General features: G+C 43.3%; 1 protein-coding gene across 1 annotated transcript in view; it reads left to right on the top strand.

Annotated features, from left to right (window-relative positions):
* Nucleotides 1–21,724, top strand: part of UST (uronyl 2-sulfotransferase) — a 322,585-nt gene that overhangs the window by 109,065 nt on the left and 191,796 nt on the right. The window contains exon 2 of the mRNA XM_021937743.2: nucleotides 18,494–18,537. Coding sequence (XP_021793435.2) covers nucleotides 18,494–18,537 — 44 coding nt within the window. The remainder of the gene's footprint in view (nucleotides 1–18,493; nucleotides 18,538–21,724) is intronic.

Genomic DNA, 21,724 nt, shown 5'->3' with positions numbered 1-21,724 from the left:
TAGATAGATAGATAGATAGATACACACACACACACATATGTATGTATGTATTTTTGAAAGCCATTTTATTTGTAAAATTCTGTGCCATAGTACCGACTCTTTATAAAGAGTCATACCCATGTTAAAATGTCTTCTTGATATCATTAATATCCTTCTTCTTGATGTTTATTATTCATACTTTGATATGGTTTGGCTGTGTCCCCATCCAAATCTCATCTTGAGATTGGGTGGGATGGACCTGGTGGGAGACAACTGAATCACGGGGGCAGTTTCCCCCATACTGTTCTCGTGGTAATAGGTCTCAGGAGATCTGATGGTTTTATAAAGGGAAACCCCTTTCACTGGGCTCTCATTCTCTCATCTGCCACCATGTAAGACGTGCCTTTCACCTTCTGCCATGATTGTGAGGCCTCCCCAGCCATGTGGAACTGTGAGTCTATTAAACCTCTTTTTCTTTATAAATTACCCAGTTTCAGGTATGTCTTTATCAGCACCATGAGAACAGACTAATACACACTTATTTGTAGGATTGAAATCTACATGATAAATAAGGTGATTTTTAAAAGATAAGCAGTTTGCTTTGCTTGTTGCTTTAAGGGATATTCAGGGAGTCCCTGAATCTGAGAACTGGAAGTAAGATTGGAAGGTCACCCTGTGCCTCCCTCCATCCAACACAGTAATCTTCTTAATGTCTCAGTCAGAGACTGCTCATCACTGATGAGCTCGCCACTGATGAGCAGTCCTGGCATCATCACTTCCTCTGCAAAGACACTGTGATCTGAGGCCCCACTCCATGTCAGGCCACTCCTTAGACCGAAAGCTCTGTCTTCTGATGAGCTGCTGCTCCCTTTTGCACCATAATAATGACTTTATTTTTAGTATGGATAGACTCACTCGATTGATGTTTTCTGCTGTTGGAGAAAAATTGTTTTATTAAGAAGCATTTTCCAACAAGTAAGTTGATGTTAAGTAGGCTTGGATATATTTGGAATTCACGAATGTGTTTTCTCCATTAGTTTCCTGAAAACCAGAAAACTTGATGTTTGTTTTGATGCAAACATGAACTCTGATTTTGTCCAACAGAGCTAGTGCTGGCCTTTGCTTTCAAGCCCTGTAATCTGCATCAACCCTCAAACTCAGTGATTCAAAAGTGAGTGACTCACTTTGTCTTTGAAAAGACCATGAATATTTCTAGATTTATGAGCAATTCAAAACAGCCAGGCTTTTAGAAAGGATTTCCCAACTCATTTTGTTGAAAGGTAGGACTAAGACTTCTCTAGAAAAGAAACTAATCTAGTAAGTGCTAAAGGGTATTTATAAGCCACAGTACACTTTATCTTTCAGAATCATACTACAAGTATAGGAATACTCAAACCCTGTCAAGGTTTTAAAAATTACATTAATTTATGCTGAGGTGTAACCCCTCATCATAAATCCTGAAAAATATGCAGGAAGACTGTGACAGGCCATTCTAAGAACGTAACAAGGGCTACATCTTTCAGTGCCAGACTGATGTTTATGTATGTGACTACTTGGAAGATGTTTTACTTAATGCACCGTATTCTTAAATTGGCTCTATTTTAAATATAATTGTGAGAGTTACACTTTTTGTTTGTATGCCAGGTAGTTTATAAATGATGATTTTAACCACTCCCCATTCCACACACCCCAACCTTATGAGGTAAGTTTTATTCTTCCTGCTTTACCTGTGGGGAAACTTAAACTCAGAAACTGTAAGACCTTGCCAAGGTTACGTCCAATAAGTAGATCAGTACCTTGGGCTGTTGGCTGCCACACTCACGTTCTTTCCCCTGCGTTGTTTCTCTTGTGCCTTCTGCTCATCTTTGGCAAGGAATTTCTGATGTTAAGGCACCTATTTGTTTGGCTTTGGTGTAGTTTTGTTTTTTGGTGTCATGTTTATCTAGGCATTCAGAGTAACATATGGAGGTATGAGAATCCTCGTTTATCTTCCAATATGATAGTTCTGTGAACCACAAAATTTCACCTAAATCCTATTAAAGCTGACATGAAATAGAACTAGAGAGATGATAGGAAAAGGAGAGTGATGAATTTATTAAAGCTTACTTCCTTTTAATAGACACCATCAGGCTCATATGTTAGATTGCTAGTTAATTTTGTGAGGATTACCTTTCCAAATGACTTCAATAATTTCTGCTGCGCTATTAAAAACCTTTTATATTTGAAGGCCTAACAAAGAAGAAACTATGATCCTTTCCTTGTGTTACTTGAAAGTTTACAGGAAAGCATAATCCCAGATGGGATGGTTCTATCTGTCCCACAACATCTGCATAAGACCGACATTGGCATCAAACCCATTTCATCCACACACTTCCTAAATCAGCATCAGCATTTATGAGCAACTCTTCAAGTCTCTTGTTCACATGCATATCATTTTAATGCAGTTTATTTGAAACATCCGGTAGAATGTTCCTCTTACCCATTTCCCTAAAGCGTGAGAAGAATTGGCAAGTGACAAATCATTTCTCTGTCAAACATAGGACTGATCCATTAAAAATGTGAAAGACACAGTCATGACCAGCCACACCAGGCCGTGGACCAGAAACCCATCAAACAGGAGGCAGTGCTGGAAGCACAATTTTATTTTACCCATTTAAAATTATGTGTGCATTGATATCAACCTTCATGCATGTGACCCATAACCCAGCAAGAATTCTTTCATTCATAGAAAGTTACCAAAGCCTACTTAGTCCTCACAGACTACTTCTATTGGATTCTGGGTTTAGCTTTCCTCCAGCTTCACAGTGGTAATGTTTCACACACACAGACACACACACACACACACGATGGCAGCAGGAAACCAACCAGTCTACCCATTGCCTTGCTGTGCATACTGCCCTGGACTGGGACTTGAACCCAGTCCGAGCCCAGCTCTCACTCCACCCAGCCATATGACCTGGGCTCAGCTTCCTTTCCTGTGAAGGTCATAGGGCTGAATCTCAGTGCCCTCCTGACCCCTGGGGTTGATGGGCAGGACTGCCCAGATGATGCGTGATAACATTAAAATTCTGCATACATGTAAACTCAGTTCAGATGTGCCCCAATCCCTTTGGCATCTTTGCAAGGACTTCCATTTGCCTCTTGAATGAGACTACCTCTTCTGATTTTGGTTTCAGGTCATAAACACATCTTTAACTTAGACTCGCCATCCAGCAATCCCCTGGGTATGCAGACGCCCTGCCCTCTTCCCAGTGCCACACCCCGCTGCAGGTGCATGGTGCCCTGGCCAGGTGTGCCTGCCCTTCTCTTGCTGTTACTGTCCCTCTTTTCTTCCAGATACAGCTGGGGAGACTCCCTTTACATGGAGCTGTCCCTGACTCCACCACAGTGGAGTGCCACATCATCCCGGCAGCCCCTCCCATTAACCCCAGGCGTCAGGAGGGCACTGAGACTCTCACCGTTCATAGGATGCATTTACTTCTCTTGGTTATTCACAGCGGCCTATTCCCTCCTGACCTGGGGCCCAGCACAGGCTGCCCACCATCTCCTGGGATGCTCTCACCCTCTCTTCTGCTCTTCCTGGAGTTCGGGGCCTCTGTTGTTCCTTCTCACATGCATCACTCTGTATTTACTTTTTGTAAGACTCATCACAATCAGAAGTCAGTATTTATTTTATCATCCTTTGTTTAATGTCTGTCACCTCTTTTTCTGCAGACTTCTGAGAGACAATGCTATGGATTCAATGGCTGTGTCCGTCTGAAATCTATATATTGAAGCCCTAACCCCCAGTATGATGATATTTGGAGGTGGGACCTGTGGGAGGTGATTAGGTTTGAGGGTAGGGCCGCCATGATGGGATTTGGGGCCTTATAAGGAAGAAGGAGACAGCAGAGCGTTCTCTCTCTCTCTCTCTCTCTCTCTCTCTCTCTGTGTGTGTGTGTGTGTGTCTCTTTCTGTCATGTGACGACACAGTCAGGATGAGGGCTGTCACCAGAACTTGAGCATGTCGGCACCCTGAACTTAGACTTCCTGCCCCCAGAACTGTGAGAATTAAATGTTTGCTATTTAAGCCACCTAGTCACCTAGTCTGTGGCAATTTGTTAACAGCAGTCCAAACTAAGACTGTATCTCCAGGATCTAGCATAATGCCCAGCATAGAGATTTTCAATAAATCTTAGATGGGTGCAGTAGTTACAGTCCTGCCCCTGATTTCTACCTGTCACCTGTCACACTGCCTTTATACTTTCCCAGACAGCTAGCATTTCACTCACATTGTTGCACAGGCCTGGTCTCCTATGTGTTTGAGTTTTTTACTGAAATTGATATTCACAAGTATTACTTCTTTTCAACAAACATGCTAAAGCATGAACATCTACATTAGTGTAGTAACCTGGGGAGGCTGTAAACTGCCTGCAGCCACATGCAGGACACTTCAAGTATTGCTTTTGGAAATTGACTTCAATGCTTGAAGCTTTTAAGAAGGTTCTCTCAATGAGGATATATGTGTGTCCTTAGAGAAAGAATTTCATTACATAAGAGAAACCCACTCTCTCCAATTCAAGTTTGGAGAGTAAGCTAGGTAATCAAGCTTGAAAATTGTGACTGCTTAGGGTCAAAAATGGCAGGTAGTAAGGTTGTCATGCTGTGGAGTGAGCAAGCACCTGGGGCTGTTCTTAACCTTCACTACTAACTAGCCATGTGTCTTAGCTGAATTACTTAACCTTTCATTGATTTGATTATTTCCTCTGTAACTTGAGGGGTGTGGTGTACTATATCTATGGTTATTTTTCTGTTCTGAAATTGTGTGTGTGTGTGTGTGCATGCACACACATGTGCACAGTTGTGGGGCGGGTGAAATGTACTGACTGTGGTAACAAAGCTTGAGAGAAAATCAGGCTTAGCACCATGGCAGTTTGGTTGGATTAAAGCCTCCTTTCAAAGACAACACTCTTATTTGTTAGTGTTCTATATATTTGTTAAGTAAAGCAATACATCAAAACTTTTCAAATCATGGAATACTTAAAAATGATAATATTTTGATGGTACACTGAAGTAAACTGGTGAGGTGATGGTGTCTGTATGAGGCTTGATGAAAACTTTCACAACATTTTATTATGTAATTATTAGTAAAACAAAATACAAAATATTAGGGAAGGTATTAAATTTTGAAGTTGTAGGAAACCTCCAAATAAAAAATGTATCAGTTTATAATTGAATAGAGTGATGACCTCTCTTCAGATTTTCAACTTGAAATGCTTCATTCAGTTCTCAGATGAGCCTTTTTGATAAATGTTTCTTCAAATTCTTGAGAGAGTCACCGCTTACAAGAAATTTTGTTCATATAAAGAAGTGACAAAGAATAAAAAATAATTTTCACAACTGTTAACTTCCTATTGCTACTGTAACAACTTACCATAAATGTAGTGGCTTAAAATAGCACACAATAATTATCTTACAGTTCGTCTGAACTGGGTTTTAATGGGCTCAAATTGAGATGTCAGTAGGGCCGTGTTCCTTCTGGAGGCTCTAGGCAAGAATTTGTTTTCTTGCCTCTTCCAGCTCCTAGAAGCTGTCTGCATTCCCTGACTCGTGGCCCTTTACTCCATCTGCAAAACGCATCACTCCAACATCACATCTCCTCCTCCCACTCTGACCGTCTTGCCTGGCTCTGACACGGACACTGTGATTACACTGGTTCTCCCAAGTAATCTAGATCTTCCAGCATCCTGGAAGCTGCCTGCATTCTTTGACTCGTGGTCTCTTTTGCCACATAAAGTAACAGACTTACAGGTTTTAGAGATAAGGACGAGGACAACTTTCGGGGAATCATTGTTCAGCTTATCACAACCACTCTTCAAAAATTCCCATCAACTGAAATTATATTTAAATAATCAAGCAGAGTTTCCTTTTCGGTTGCTGACAAATGTAATGCTGAAATTTCTTGCAATAATGTGAATGGATTTCTAATTCAAGATCACTTTTTATATCAAGTATTGCAAAGTAATGGTGACTCTGCAGAATGGGCACACCCTTGCAGAGGAGCCACCTTGTAGCTAACCGGGACCAGGAAAAGAACACATCAGCTAGAAGCAGACAGGAGTAGCCAGAGGCTCTGAGTGGCTGCGAGATGGGGGCCCCCGTCTCACCTGTCCCTCTCCAACCCGTATTTTCACCCCGCTGAGTACTGTGCTGGCTCCTTGGGTTCCCAGGGGATGAGGCTCTTCAGCAGCCCTTTGTCCTCAATGGGCGAGGGACACTCTGCCTGAAGTACATGTCTAGCTGGGGGGTGCTGGATGTTGCTCCCAGAGCTAAAACCGCACTCTGCTTAGGCCACCCCTGAGCAGCCCTAGACAGATCACCTCAAAGGGATGAAGTTCTCACAAGCCTGCTGTGGCTCCCAGATGGGAATCTGAGCAAGGCAGGGAATGTGTGGGTGTGCAATAGGGCTTCAGAGTCAGGCTGCTGGTGTCAAACCCAGGAGCTCCTGCTGATTAGCTGCCTGACGTGGTGCAGGTCACCTCACCTTCCTGAGCTGCTTTTATTGTAAACTGGGGTTCTTGCCTCCTAGGTTGCCATAGAATGAGGTCCGGAGAGTGCTTTGCACAGTGCTGAGAACAGCATCAGTGCTGACCACTGATGATGAGAATGAGGCTGCTGCTATTTTCAGCCTTGTCTTTTTTTCTTTCTCCCGGGGTAGATTCTTAGTCATCTTCACCTTACCTGCACTGTACTTATCAGGGGTGTTTCGTGCAATAAGCACATGATGGAAAGTGTCAATCCTTGTGGCAGCCACATGACATCTAGATAGAAGAGGACAGAAGAGGACCTACCCGGCTGCTGGTTAGAGGCTTGCTGTGTGCAGGGCTGGGTCTGCTGCGTTAGCAGGTGCATTGGCGTTCCACAGGTGGCATCAGTTGACTGTAGCAATTACTTCAAATGGAATGAAACAAAAACCTTAAGTGATTCCATCTCTCTTTGATACGCCATTTCTACCTGCATAAGATCATATAACATTATGATGAATTCCTGAGCTAATTTGGAAATTATACATATTTATATTTCGGTTGTTATTATGGCAACAGTGCACTGATCATTTGATTCTGAAAGTAATTTCCTTCTACACATTTACCCTTGACATCCTAAAATGTATATTCAGATTTAATGGAAAAAAAAGATGTGTTATAAAACAAGGCAGTGTTTTTGAGCCTGAAATAGTAAGGGAAGAGCATTCATTTGCTTTTAAGTTTAATTAGAAATGGAATGACTTTCTAAATCATAATTGATAGCATTTTAATTAGGATATTATTTTTCAGTGTCTGGAATGCTCATTTTTCACATTTAAGATCAAGAAAGTATTTTTGGGATATGTTTGCCTTTGTTAACCAGTTGGGCGAGCATTCAAGATTTTTTTAAGCAGATATTTTTGGAAAAATATGTAAATATTGATTGTTAATAAAGCCATTTGTTTTAATTCAGTGGAAAATAATTTTATTGAGGCTTAAATAAAGCTGTGCCAGCAATTTTCCTTCCTCACAGTGTTTTGAGGCTGCGTTAATTATAAACAATGGAGCTGCTGGAGACAGTTACACAGCACACAGACTCCTCATCGTCAGCAACGGCTGGTGTGTGCTGACAGCTACCTCTCAGAGAAATGCAACCCATGGTTTAACAGTGGAAAGTGTGGCATTAGCATAATTTGTTGGCAGGGACAAAGCTGGGGTTGCAGCATTGCCTTCAACAGTGACTGCTTCGTTAACAGTGTCTTACCAAGGCTCAGACTCCGGGGGCGACATGCCGACACATGATCGTGTTATAGGTAACCGGAATCCTGTGGGAAATGGCTGCTTCTGAATAAAAGGGAAAGGATTTAAATTGCTTATGATTATGATTTGAAAAGGACCTGTGGAAGAAAGATTCTCAGAAGAATTGCTTGTGCTTGATCAAAATTGACACAGTGTCACGGCAGCTTCTTTGACATTGACACTAATGCATATTATAGTTTCCATAAGGTGATCTAGAATTAAAACATTGTATTCTTCAGAGACCAATTCAAACTAAAATAGATCTGCTAATGCAAGGCTTCAGAGTCAGGAATAAATTATAGCCCCTGAGGTTCTGGAAATTCATTTGCACACTGTTAAAGGTAGTTCAGATAATTGGAAACAAAATTTTGTATATTTTAGTAGATATATTAAGACAGTATTGGAAAGTAATAGAAAATATCTAATAATTATTTTATATTAATATTCATCCTTTATACAATAAACTATTCCCCGACCTCAGGATTCCTTTTGATTTCGTGAATAAGAAATAGAATTATAAAACTAAATATAACTGGCTGGGCACGGTGGCTCACGCCTGTAATCCCAGCATTTTGGGAGACTGAGGCAGGCGGATCACCTGAGGTCAGGGAGTTCAAGACCAGCCTGGCCAACATAGTGAAACCCCATCTCTACTGAAAATACAAAAATTAGCTGGATATGGTGGCACGCATCTGTAGTCCCAGATACTCGGGAGGCTGAGGCAGGAGAACTGCTTGAATCGGAGGCGGAGTTTGCAGTGAGCCGAGATCGCACCACTGCACTCACACTTCAGCGACAGATCAAGACTCCGCCTCAAAAAAACAAACAAACAAAACTATAACTGATAAAATTTGGTAATATAAGATGAGGAAGTAGCGACCATTTATTGAGCATTTACTATATCCTGGACAGGCAGCGTGATAAGTGCTGCACACATTTAATACATCTAATTTACATTTGATTTTAAATTTAAATTTACATTAAATACATGTGTTAAGCCGTTCTTGCATTGCTATAAAAAAATACTGGAGACTAGGTAATTTATAAAGAAAGGAGGTTTAATTGGTTCGTGGTTCTGTAGGCTGTACAGAAAGTATGGTGCTGGCATCTGCTTCTGAGGAGGCCTCAGGAAGCTTACATGCATGGCAGAAGGCGAAGGGAAAGCAGGGGTCTCACAGGATGAGACAGGAGTGGGAGCAAGAGAGAGAATGGGGGAGGTGCCACACACTTGTAAACAATCAGATCTCGCAAGAACTCATGACCAAAAGGACAGCACCAAGCCATGAGGGATCCACCTTCATGACACAAATACCTCCCACCAGGCCCCACCTCCAACACTGAGGATTATATCTCAACATGAGACTTGGAGGGGACATCCAAAACTATATCAATATATTTAATTATCTTAACTCTGTGACTTAATGTCCTCAAGTTGTAAATGGGGTCATTAAACATCAAGAAAATTAAGTGGTATTTCCAAAGTCACTTGGCTAGTAGAGGGCAGGTCTGAGATTTGAACCCAGGTCATTTGATTCTGGAGCCTGCAGGATTGACTCTACAACCCCTGGGCCATGTTCTTTGTCACTAGTCAATTCTACTGAATCCATTAAGTGATTCCCCTGTGGCTGCTTTTCACCATCCCGCTTACATAAGCGTGATTGTGGCTATTTAAAATACACGGCACCCTGATCATTCATTTCATAGTCCTTCCTCTTGTCAACAATTCTAACAATTTCTTCTTTATTCATTTTGTTGTTGTTGTTCTCTGTTGGATTCACATGGGCATGGCATTGGGCTCCTCTGTGCTGACCACATTTCCTTATCTCCTTCCATCCCAGTCCTACACCCTGGAAAGAGGGGGTGCCTTTCAGGGATGAGACCAGAGGGTATCTTTGCTTCAGATTTTCCAGAGCTCTCTTACTTTTGGATCCTTTCACCTGCAGAAGTGTGGATCATGCAGAGTGTAATGCGTATGAGTGGGGGTTAAAAAGGAGTGGGGGACTATGTCGGAGCTGGGGGCTGCAGAGTGCAGTGATCGTGTATGAGTGGGGGCATCATGTATGAGTGAGGGGTCGTGTATGAGTATGAGTCAGGTATGAGCATGTGAAGGTGTAGGCGAGGTGGGGGACTGTGCATTATTAACGAACCGCATATGATATGCTGGATCGTGTAAGAGTGTAAAGTAGCCCACACATATGAGCGGACTCCGTGTGTGAGTGTGGGGATCCTGGTATGAGCGCGGACCGCAGGTAATGAGCAGGTATCGGGTATGAGCAGGATGATCCGTATGAGCGCGTGGACTGTACATGATGTATGGATCAGGTATACAGAGTGGGGGCCTGCTGAGCGCGGTGGGGATCCGTGAGCAAATAAACTGCAGGCGAGCAAGGATCCGCACAGTGATCGCGTGAAGACTGCCTGATGGATCCGTGGCATAGCGCGCTGAACGTGAATATGAGCATGACCGGGCACGAAAGCGCGGGGACCGTGATATGCAGAGGTCCGTGCATGAACGTGATAAAATTCACATAGCGATGAGGACCGCGCATGAGCGCCGGATCCGCATATGAGCAGGATCCGCAATAAGCGCCGGATCATGAGCGAAGACTGCAAGTACGAGCGGGGATTGACTAAAATGGAGAGCGAGATCGTGAGCCAAATGTGTGTGAGCAAGCGATTATGTATGAAAAGGAGGATCGCATGAGCACCGGGATTATGTATGGATCATGCATGAGTATATATGACCGTAAGGAGAAAAGGGACTGACGGCATGATGTTTTAACAGTACGGAGAGCGACGGGGGGATCCTGTATGAGTGCGGGGGCAGGGGGGTCGTGTATGAGTGCCTGTGAGTGCAGGGGATCGTGTATGAGTATGGGGATTGTGTATGAATGGGGGGATTATGTATGAGTGTGGAGATTATGTGTGAGTGTGGGGATCATGTATGAGTGTCTCCAGGACCGACAGAATATCCCCTGGTGGTTTAAGTCAAGTGGGGCCCAGAGAAACTCTGGACAGATAAGAGGGTGATGCTCTTAGTTCCTCTTTTTACCCATAAAACAAGCGGTTCAATAGAACAATACATTGTTTGCAGGAACAATATGTTCTGAAATTATAAGCTCTGAAATTTATTCCTGAAAAGATCTTTAGGGCCCCAGAAAGGTTTAGGCTCCCATATGGTTCAGGGCATAAGCTCTTTGCCTGGAGGTGCCCTGTTCCAGCCCACTCCCAGGCAACCTGTGAGCTAGGCCTGGCCCTTTCCAATTTCCTTGCACCCCCTTGGAGCAGGTGCTGACCAGAACTGCTTGATCACCCTCCCCTGGCACAGGGAGTTCTGTGATCATCCACACTCCATCAGCATTCTCTTTTGACAAGAAGCTTGTTTTGTATAATCTCCCACCAGAAATGATGGAGGTGGCCTGAGATGAAGATGAGCCTCAGTAAAATCTGTTATGTTTTACTTCTGGAAAGTGGGATTCAGCCTGGATTATGAAGTACATGAATTTGTGTTTTGCAGCTCAGTGGCTCTCAACCTTGGCTAGACAGTAGAATTCTGTGAGGAACTTTAAAAATACCAAATACCATGGACTTGTTCCAGAATAATTAAAATCAGAATCGCTAAGGCTGGGCCCTGACAGCAACATTTCTTAAAAGCTGGTGAGTAGAATGTGCAAGGAGGGCTAAACCTTAAGGGAGAAGATGGCGAGACAGTGAAGGCGGCTCTAGTACTGCTACTGCTACTTGTAGTAGTGCAGCTGGTACTGCTAGTGAACAGTTACTAGGTGCCTATCATGTGCTGCTGTTGTTCTGATGGGATTACAGGCACCCACCACCAGGCTCAGCTAAGTTTTGTATTTTTAGTGGAGATGGGGTTTCGCCATGTTGGCCTGGCTGGTGTCGAACTCCTGACCTCAGGTGATCCACCCACTCCGGCCTCTCAAAGTGCTGGGATTATAGGCATGAGCCACTGCCCCCCGCCAGATCTCTGACTTTTCATATCCATTGTCTTGTCATAGAAGACTTAGGTGGTCTTGGATGGCAAACATGCTTTGGTTCTGCCAGCTGAGACCTAGGTGTAATACGGTAAACAGTGATCTTCAGATTCTGAGTTATAAATCCTGGCCTCCTAATTCCTAGAATCAGACTTCACATGAGTTTCTTGAAATGCATCTTTGCTAAAAATAGTTTATAAAACTGTCAAAGTAGAGAGACCTTGATAACATACTGCCGTGCAGAGACTCTGGTAGTACATACAAAGTCCTCCAAGTGCACCAACTAACTCCTGTGTACTTGGATTTGACACCTTTGCACCTTTCCATGTGATCCCTCTTGTTACATTTATAACCTCCCTGGGAGGGCTCCATCATGAAGGGCTAGATGGGTAAGGTGAAATTTAGATTGTGTTATAATTTAGCTGGTTGCAAAGTCTGAGATCACTTGCCTTCTAGTCAGGTCATTTAAAAAACATATTAGGCCGGGCACAGTGGCTCACACCTATAATCCTAGCACTTTAGGAGGCCAGGGTGGGCGGATCATGAGGTCAGGAGATTGGGACCCTCCTGGCTAACATGGTGAAACCCCGTCTCTACTAAAAATACAAAAAGTTAGCTGGGCGTGGTGGTGGGCGCCCGTAGTCCCAGCTACTGAGGAGGCTGAGGCAGGAGAATGGTGTGAACTGGGGAGGCGGAGCTTGCAGTGAGTGGAGAGCCTGCCACTGTATTCCAGTCTGGGCCACAGAGCCAGACTCCGTCTCAAAAAAAAAAAAAAAAAGAAAGAAAAATTAAACCATTAGTGTAGTGTAGTTGGTTTTGGTGTATTCTTCTATCAATGTATAGACTCATGTAACCACCACCATCTGCAAGGTATAGAACAGCAGCATGGAGTTCCCAGGGATGGAGTAGGGCGTCAAAGCCACCTTTTGTCTCCTCCACTTACCTGAGAGGCCTGGTTAAGCTTAAGTTTCTCTAAGAGGTTAAGCTCTATGGCCAGCCCTCACTAGTGATTTCTTGGCAGTTAGGTTACAAACTCAGAAAGTTTGGCTGATGATAAGAATAGGAATGTGTGAAGTTTTTCCCATTTGACAAGACACTGTAATTCGTGATCCTCAACGGAGGGACTTGAGCCATGAAAACAAGGCTGGAATCAAAACTCTAAAGGTATAGGTTACTTTCCAGAAAGAAATGAACTGATTTACCTATAGAGGCCTCGGAAAATAAGAATGTTCTGCCTGGCAGAGTGCTGAGCCTGGGGTGTCCTGGGTGGGTGTACACAGGACATGTGGAGGAGGGTGTCAGGAGCATGTTTGTCCTCTGTCTTGGTCCAGACCCTTGCCAGCCCACTTCCGCCTTTTCTTCCCTTCCCTGAATTTAGATCTTGAGCTCCATGCTCAAAGGCCTGGAGGGTTTGGGGCTGCCCTTCCATCCCCACAACTTAACACCCACCCTAGACTCCTTGACAAGGCAAAGCAGCCAGAAGCTCCTTTGATGCCTGGGAGCCTCTCCAAGAAAGCTCATTTTGATAACAGCACTCATCCTTTGATCTCCACAGGGAGCAAGTTACCAACTTCATTTTTAAAAATTCTGACAGTTTTGTTGACTTTGCTCTCTGATGAAAGCGTAAAATCCTAGGATGAAAAGCTCTACCTAAATATCAAATAATAAAATAGTTATACGCTAGAAGAAGAGAAACTTGCTGTCTCCTGCTAAATAAATACCTTGTGTCTATGCAACTTTGCTTTTCCCCTTTCTATACCTCTCTTGTCAGGGCAAAGCAGTTATAGACTCTGAGTTCTAAGAAACCGTGGGAGCACAGTAATCTGCTGGTGAGATAACTGAGATAACAGGGCCCACGGTCCAGGTGCCAACACTGAGGAGCCCCATTCCTTTCTGTGCACAGAAAGAAGCATTAAAGAGAGTTGTCTCATTTCTGGTTGGGCGCGGTGGCTCACGCCTGCAATCCTCGCACTTTGGGAGGCCAAGGCGGGTGGATCACCTGAGGTCAGGAGTTTGAGACCATCCTGGCCAACATGGTGAAACCCTATCACTACTAAAAATACAAAAATTAGCTGGGCGTGGTGGAGGGTGCCTGTAATCCTGGGTACTCGGGAGACTGAGGCAGGAGAATCGCTTGAACCTGGAAGGTGGAGGTTGCAGTGAGCCGAGATTGCGCTGTTACACTCCAGCCTGGGCAAAAAGAGCAAAACTCCATCTCAAAAAGAAGAAAAAAAAAAGAGAGAGAGAGAGTTGTCTCATTTCTGTGATGTGACATCTGATTATGAAAGTCTTCTATACTGAAGGCATGGGGGAGGAGGAAGGTAGAAGGATGGAAAGGAAAGAAAGAAGGAAGGGGAAAGATAAGAAAATGACTAATTATATTAGAATATTTTTGCATTTTATGGAGCTGGAGGTATCAACAGTAGTCAGCCTGTATGGGTTTGAATTCTGCTGTTTGTTTACTGGCGATGTGGGTAAGATGCTTAACTAATATCACCTTGAGGGGTGCTTGTGAGGATGAGATAAAATGATCTTTATAAAGTGCCTGCCAAGTAGTAAACACTCAATAAAGGTTGTTATACAATCCAGTGGCAAAAAATAGGATTTTCATTTCTTACTTGGTTTCTAGGTCCTTCTACAGAATAGGAGGTGCTCTGTAAATACTGACTGAATATGTAGATGAGAGAATGCCTAATGAGGAGGTGGAGAACTAGTGCAGCCCATATTGCCCACATCTCTTGTTACCATGCTTAGGAGCTGCTGTCATGCACATCAGCGCATCTCAATTTTGAGGTAATGCTTAACCCTACCAGGGAAAGAACTTAGTGTAGACCTAACTGTTAAGATAGCTACGAAGCCAGTGTCCTTAAAACCAAAAGTCATTGAATAGAAAAGAGATAGGATTGACCATTTGGCTCTGATACACTGTTCTCTTAGTTTCAGTATTTCTCACATTTAGAACTAACAAAGAATTTAACTGTTGAGTCAAAGGATTGCCATAGGACTTAGACCAATACCATGTGGAAGGTAGTGAGAAGGATTGTCTAGAAGGAAGTGTGAGATGCAGTTAGACATCCAAGCTGAGGAGCTAAGGAGTTAGTAGGTACCCAAGCTTGGAGTTTGACGAAACAATCAGGCATATAAATTGTTCTTTTTAGGAGTTTTTAGGAACATCAGTTCTTATGGAAATGTTGAGTATTCTACACATCTATGTAGAAGCTTTACAGATTGGACTTCCTGTTTCCACTAAGGTTGAATAGACAATGACAGTAACAACAATCCCAATACTTAACTTTTACCAAGGGCTTACTTGGTGCTTGATCCTGACTTAGGTGCTCTGTATGCATTATTCTACTTAATCCCACACCATGTCTATGACCTGGATACCATCATTCTCTTCATTTACACAAAAAGAGATAGATACAGAGAGATTAAGAAAGTGACCCAGTATCATACAGATAGCTAAGTCAAGGCATTGAGTTATAAGGGGATAAATTATGAGGTGGACTTCTGCACAATGTGTGTCCTCTAAGATAGGTCTTTTCTCCAAAACTTCATGATTAGTACTTCTGTTCACTTGTTAAAAACATTGGGCCAGGCGCAGTGGCTCACGCCTATAATCCCAGCACTTTGGGAGGCCGAGGCGGGCAGATCACTTGAGGTCAGGAGTTCAAGACCAGCCTGGCCAACATAGAGAAACCCTGTCTCTACTAAAAATGCAAAAAATTAGCTGGATGTGGTGGTGCATGCCTGTAATCCCAGCTACTCGGGAGGCAGAAGCAGGAGAATCACTTGAACCCGGGAGGGAGAGGTTGCAGTGAGCGGAGATCATGCCACTGCACTCCAGCCTGGGCAACAAAGTGAGACACCATCTCAAAAACAAACAAACAAAAAAAAATTGCAGGCCCTTTGGCTAAGGAGCAAACTGGGCTAATGTACTAGTAATAGTTCCTTCTTACAAGCCATTGCTAAGGTTTTGGTGTAAAGAGTTAGTTAATGTGGTATTTCATTCATTAAGTGAATACTAAGTACCTACTATTTTCTAGGCTCTGTTCTAGGAACTAAAGCAATGAACAGGTCACACAAGTCCCTGTTCTCATAAAGCTTGTACACTGGCTGAAAGAGACCATAAACAAGTAAATTAAGTGTGCTATTTTAGACAGGGTATTCAGAGTGAGCATCTATGAAGAAGTTCCATTTGAACAGAGACTGAATGAAGAGGGTGGGGAAGAGCTTTTCTGGAAGAGGAAGAAGCCAGTTCAAAAGGCCCCTTGTTGACAAGAGGCTGGAGTGCTCTGAACCACAGAGAAGGCTGTGGTGGCTGGTGGTGCATGGAGGGGGAGGTGGGGCCTGGTTGTGCAGGGCCTTACAGACCATGGTAAGGAGCTGACTCGTGTGTGTAGAGAAATTGAGTTTAAGCAGAGGGCTACCATGATCTAGTAGATAAGGTTGAAAGATCTCTCTGGTTGCTATATGAGTAAGAGAGGAAATTAGTGATAGAGATACAGGGCGTCTCTTATATGGCCCAGAGGGGCTGGTGAGAAGTGGTCAGATTTGAGTTATATTTTGAAAGCCAAGCCAATAGGACTTGTCTTTGGGTTGGTATGTACAGCATGGGGGAAAAAGATGGATCAAGAATGACTCTTGGTCTTTGGCCTGAAAAATGGGACACTTTTGGAGGAAGGGATATGTTGTATAACCCAATAAGGAAGACAGTGGAGGCAGAAATTGGGGGGATGGAATTGGAGCAAATAGGGTTCTGTTTTGAACAGGGGAAGTGTGAGATGCCTTTAGACATCCAAGCTGAGGTGCCAAGGAGTTAGTAGGTACCCGAGCCTGGAATTTGAGGTATGAATCAGGCATTTAAATCATTCTTTTTTAGGAGTCTTTAGGAACTTCAGTTCTTGTGGAAACTTATAGTATTTTAGAAATATTTAGTTGTCGAGGCTGTCTGTGATCCTTGAGATTGATTCCTGGAGAACATGCTGGTGTGTGCTGGCATTTCTCATGCTTCCCCTGGGGAAGACACATTCCCATGCTGAGCAGATGGGAGCTCCAGGCAGCCACACCAGCTGCACGGTGGTAGAATATTTCTAAATAGTTATCCAGGCACAGGCAGCTGTTTTTCTGAGTTCTTTGACACATATAACCTCTACTAAGTCCGACATAGATCTTACATCCTATTCATGCACGTTCCCAGTGGAGTGTTCGGTACATTAATTAAGGTCTAACAAATTGTTCATCATGTTCACATTTAAAAGGGCCCTAAAATAGCCCAATCATGGGCATGCCAGGTATTTGTGTTTGAGTGTCTTATACACTAAAACTGGACCCTGATATTCCTTTACTATATACAAATGGCCATTGTGAACACCAAGTGAGCTATAAATCAGAAGATGACAAAGAAAAGGGGATGGATGATGACTCAGTATGGAAAAACCTATAAGCCAGAACCTGCTTATTTATTATGTTTGGTTTCGTTTCCCCAGTTCAACTGTCCCTGGCTTAAACTCTCTTTCCCCCTTTTTAGTCCAGTTTCTTGAGTCATTTTTGCTCTCTGCTGTCAAAAGCACCTTTCATCCACTCAAAGTAAGACACTGATCTTATTCCCCAATCGTCTGCTGTTCTCTGGAGGTTTTCTTATGGTTCTGTGATTTTCTACATTTCATTCCATTAGGTCGTTTGGTCATTTTTGCTTTTCTGGTGAGATGATTTTCCCTAGACTCACAAGAGTTACCCCTCTTGGGTAGGCGCCTCCGATTATACTGATTGCATCATTGGCTCCCCAGGTGATCAAATGTCTCCAGATGGTAATGTTTACAGTGCCTGCCCCACACAGAAGCCTGAGATGGCAGGAAGGACTCTAGGTAGGCTTTTCAGATGGGTGGATGCCTGAACATGCTCTGGAAAAACCAGTCTTCTCTCCTCTCTGCAGTTTGCCAGCTATGTGACTGTGAGCAGGTTACTGAGTTTCTCCAGGCCTCTGTTCTTCCTCTGATAAAAGGGGATACTTCTAATCCATCTCTGGTATTTGCATTAAATAGATAAATACCTGTAAAGCACTTAGCAGAGTACCTGCTACTGAAAGGAAGTCAGTAAACTTTAATTCCCTTCCAAATCCCCGTGAGTCTTCTATTCATCAGGAAACAATAGCCGTGCACTCTGCATACACACATGCCAGTAAATGGCTATTAGTGAAAACAAATCAAGCTCCAGAAGCAAGCTATCCTGAGGAGAGAAGAGAAACGGACAATTTTAAGACAAATTGGAGAAAGAGGGTATGGGGTTCAGGACCGGCAGCATCAGCATCTCTTGGGAACTGGTTAGAAATGCACGTTCTCAGACTGGGGCTGGGCAGTCTTGTTTTAACAAGCCCTGCGGGTAATTCTCATGTACAGTAACATTTGAGTATCAGTAGTCTAAGCTAAACTCAGCAGACAATGGGTGAGGCATAATGGTGCGTGTTACTGTGTGTGTTATGTATGTTTGTGTGCATACATACCCATGTGTGTAGAATGTTTGTAACAGCTGAAACTATTAATCAAACATGGTAATATCAGCAAAATCCAGTCAAACCTGTGATTAATTGCCCATTTTTCTTTGGTACTGTTGTCTGAGTAGAAATACTGTATAACTAGAATGCTTATGTTCAATAACTTTGCACTAAATTCATCTGGGGTTTAAAAAATTGATTCATCAACTTTTTTCTTTATTTTCTAGGAAATTCCACTTACTTGGATGACCATGGGCCACCTCCTAGTAAGGTAAGGTCTTTGCTTGTGATATAAGTCCCCTTTGTCTTTTGTCATACAGCCTCCAACAAGCAGGAACAGATCTCTCCTGGACATGAATCATTCACAAGAGGCAGTAGATGACAGATGTGAAACTGATGTTTAACTTCTAACAAGGAGGAAGCAGAAGAGCATGATGATAGCCCAGATGACAGGGAGAAGGAGCCATTGTTGAATCAGTGGCTGTATCTGCCCAGGCATTGGAACCTGAGACTGACTTCAGACCTCTGGCAGCGTCTCCTGTTTGCACCTCATTTTCATTTGCCTTGGCATCGATGCTGGCCTACAGTGTGATAGCCACACCCGGCCTCCCCTTGCCTTTGGGATTTGGAGCTAGACTCACATCTGTCCTGTTCTCTCCAGCCTAACTGGGTTGGGATACTCCACTCGAGGCCCTGCCAATACCCCCTCAAGGCTGCACTGGCCTGGCCTGTGAGTCCACTTTTGTTTTTCCTGTAAGTAGTTTTGTCTGACTTAAGGGGCAGAATAATCCTTTAGTATAGTTTCCCTAACACTGTTTACTTTGAGCTCAATGAAAACGGAATGCTAATCTACTGAAAAATGAGCAAACTAGAACAAATTGATCATTGTATATAAGAAAATACATGCAATGCAATCAATTATCTTTTATTCTAACCGTATGTCCTTTGTACTTTTTTGACATCATTTTTTTTTTCCTTCTAGGAAATGATGGGGATAGTTGATCAGTACTTGGGAAGGGGTTGTGCTTGGCAAAATAAGAAGTTGACAACCCTCTATCTGTCACTTCAAGAATGTTCTTTCTGGCGGGTGAAATCCTAAAGTGTATACACAGGCACTCTAGCTCTCCCTATACTTAGCTGTTTTCTTAGTCTTTGGCCACTTAAGGTGATGCCTACAAAATGCAGTTGTAAATACACAGTGAGAAGATAATGAACCACCAACTTTAGAGGCTTTGGGGAAATTTACTCCCGTATTAGTCCATTCCTGCATTGCTATAAAGAAACACCCGAGACTAGGTAATTTATAAAGGAAAGAGGTTTAATTGGCTCACAGTTCCACAGGCTGTACAGGAAACATGATACTGGCATCTGCTCAGCTTCTGGGGAGGCTTCACAAAACTTTCAATCATGGTGGAAGGCAGAGAGGAAGCAGGCACATCTTACCTGGCCAGCGCAGGAACAAGAGAGATTGGGAGAGGTACCACACACTTTTAAACAACCAGATTTCACAGGAACTCACTGTCACCACAACAGCACCAAGGGGGATGGTGCTAAACCCTGAGAAACCACCCCCATGATCCAGTCTCCTCCCGTGGGGCCCCTCCAACACTGAGGATTACAATTAGACATGAGATTTGGGTGGGGACACAGATCCAAACCAAATCAACTCCAAAGTCTGTTTAGACCACCCCCAAATTCATGAGCATGAACTTTGGAAGAAGATATTTCTGGATTCAACACTGGCACTGCCATTTCTAGCTGTGTGACATTGGATGAATTACTTAGTATTTTGAGCCTCAGTTTCTGATATGCAGGGTGGAACTAAAAATACTGCCTACAGCACAGGAAGCCTAAAATGATTGAATGAGCTGATGTATGATGAGCACTTGACACTGACATGTGATAAACATTAAATCAAGGGTGGCTGCCGTTAACTGGACTGCAGGAACATTAAAATTATTGATGAGTGGTACAGCAGTATTTATCACAGTCATCGAATGGTTCTACCACTTTATCCACCACCTGTTTATTGAATGACTGTGATGCTGCAGGCAGTAGAAATACAAATACGAAACAAAGCAAGAATAACAACAACAAAAATAGCCTCTATTCTAGATGAGCAAAAGAATATAGAGGATTGCGTTCTCTCTGGGGATAAGGACAGTGTCTAACTCGTCTCAGTATCCTCACATTCTTGCATTAGCCTCAGTGCACAGAGGAACATCATGACTATTCATTAAATTTCACTGAATTAGACCATGGAATCCAGAACTGGAATCTGAATTAGGTCTTCTGGCTTCCATCCCAGGTTCTTTGACTAAGCCAGTATTCTCAAACTTTAGCTTGCATCGAAAGTACCTGGAGGCTTATTAAAACACAAATTGCTGGGCCCAGGCCCCAGAGTGTCTGATTCAGTGGGTCTGGGGTGGGAGCTGAGCATGTGCATTTCTCACAAGCTCCCACGTGATGCTGATGCTGTGAGTCTTGAGTTCACACTTGAGAGCCACTGTTCTAAAGGCCATGAATATAAAGAGAACTGTTTCCTTAGACATTTTCTGTGATGTTTTCACTGTTAATAGCCTAGAGAGGGTGATATGGCTATTATCTAGTTTATTTATTAATGTAATGATGACTCACCATCGTAAGTTTTCTTGTAGAGAAAACATTTTTAGAGGGGTCAATCACCTGCCTAGGAGGGACAGTAGAGGGGGAAAAGAAGAATGGTGCCAAAGGTCTGGTAGGTGTCCTCACTAGTGACTTCCTTTGTCTCCCAAGTAGGGAGGGGCCAGGTCAAGCTCTCCACAGCCCCCTGCCCTGTCATGATGTCAGGGAGTAGGATTAGGTGGCTCTGTCAATGGGACCCATCAGCTGTTTTCCTCAATTGTTTGTTGTTCCTGGCTTGATAAACTGGGATTTACCTGGTCTGAAGACCCAGACCCTCTTTTTATGAGCTTGCCTTTTTGACTTTTTTCCTTGGTGGCCAGCCTGAGTCAACACTTTGGTCTTCCTGCTGGTCTTGCTGTGGCTGGGTTGTCTGTCCTGCCTGCCTCTTTGCTGGGATAGTCAGTGCCTAGATTCAGTGTTTTCTGACTTCACTTCCCGTTCTCCCATAGGGTTTTCCCTAGCTGTGCCTCTTCCCCCTGGCTCTGCAGTCTGGTCTTCAACTCCCCCGCATCTCCCCCACCCGCTAACTAAAGCTCCTTGTAATATGCAAAAATTATCAGGTTATAGCAGATTATTCAGGCCCCTTTAGAGTAAATCCAGTTTTATAAACTCTTTCCTAAGTTTGAAAATTGGGAGCATAATCTCTTTAAATCAGCAGAAGTTTACCTAATACAGAATCTTTCACTAGAATTGTATTTTCATTATCTGGGATTGGAGTAGCAAAAACACTCTTGATTTTCTAAGCAGTAGCCATAAGAAGAAGAATATAAAAATGGGTAAAAATAACACTGGTA

This window comes from Papio anubis, chromosome 6 (genome assembly GCF_008728515.1).
Source record: "Papio anubis isolate 15944 chromosome 6, Panubis1.0, whole genome shotgun sequence".
NCBI lineage: Eukaryota > Metazoa > Chordata > Mammalia > Primates > Cercopithecidae > Papio > Papio anubis.
Note: the sequence above shows the minus strand (reverse complement) of the source record. Positions and strands in the feature narration are given on the sequence as shown.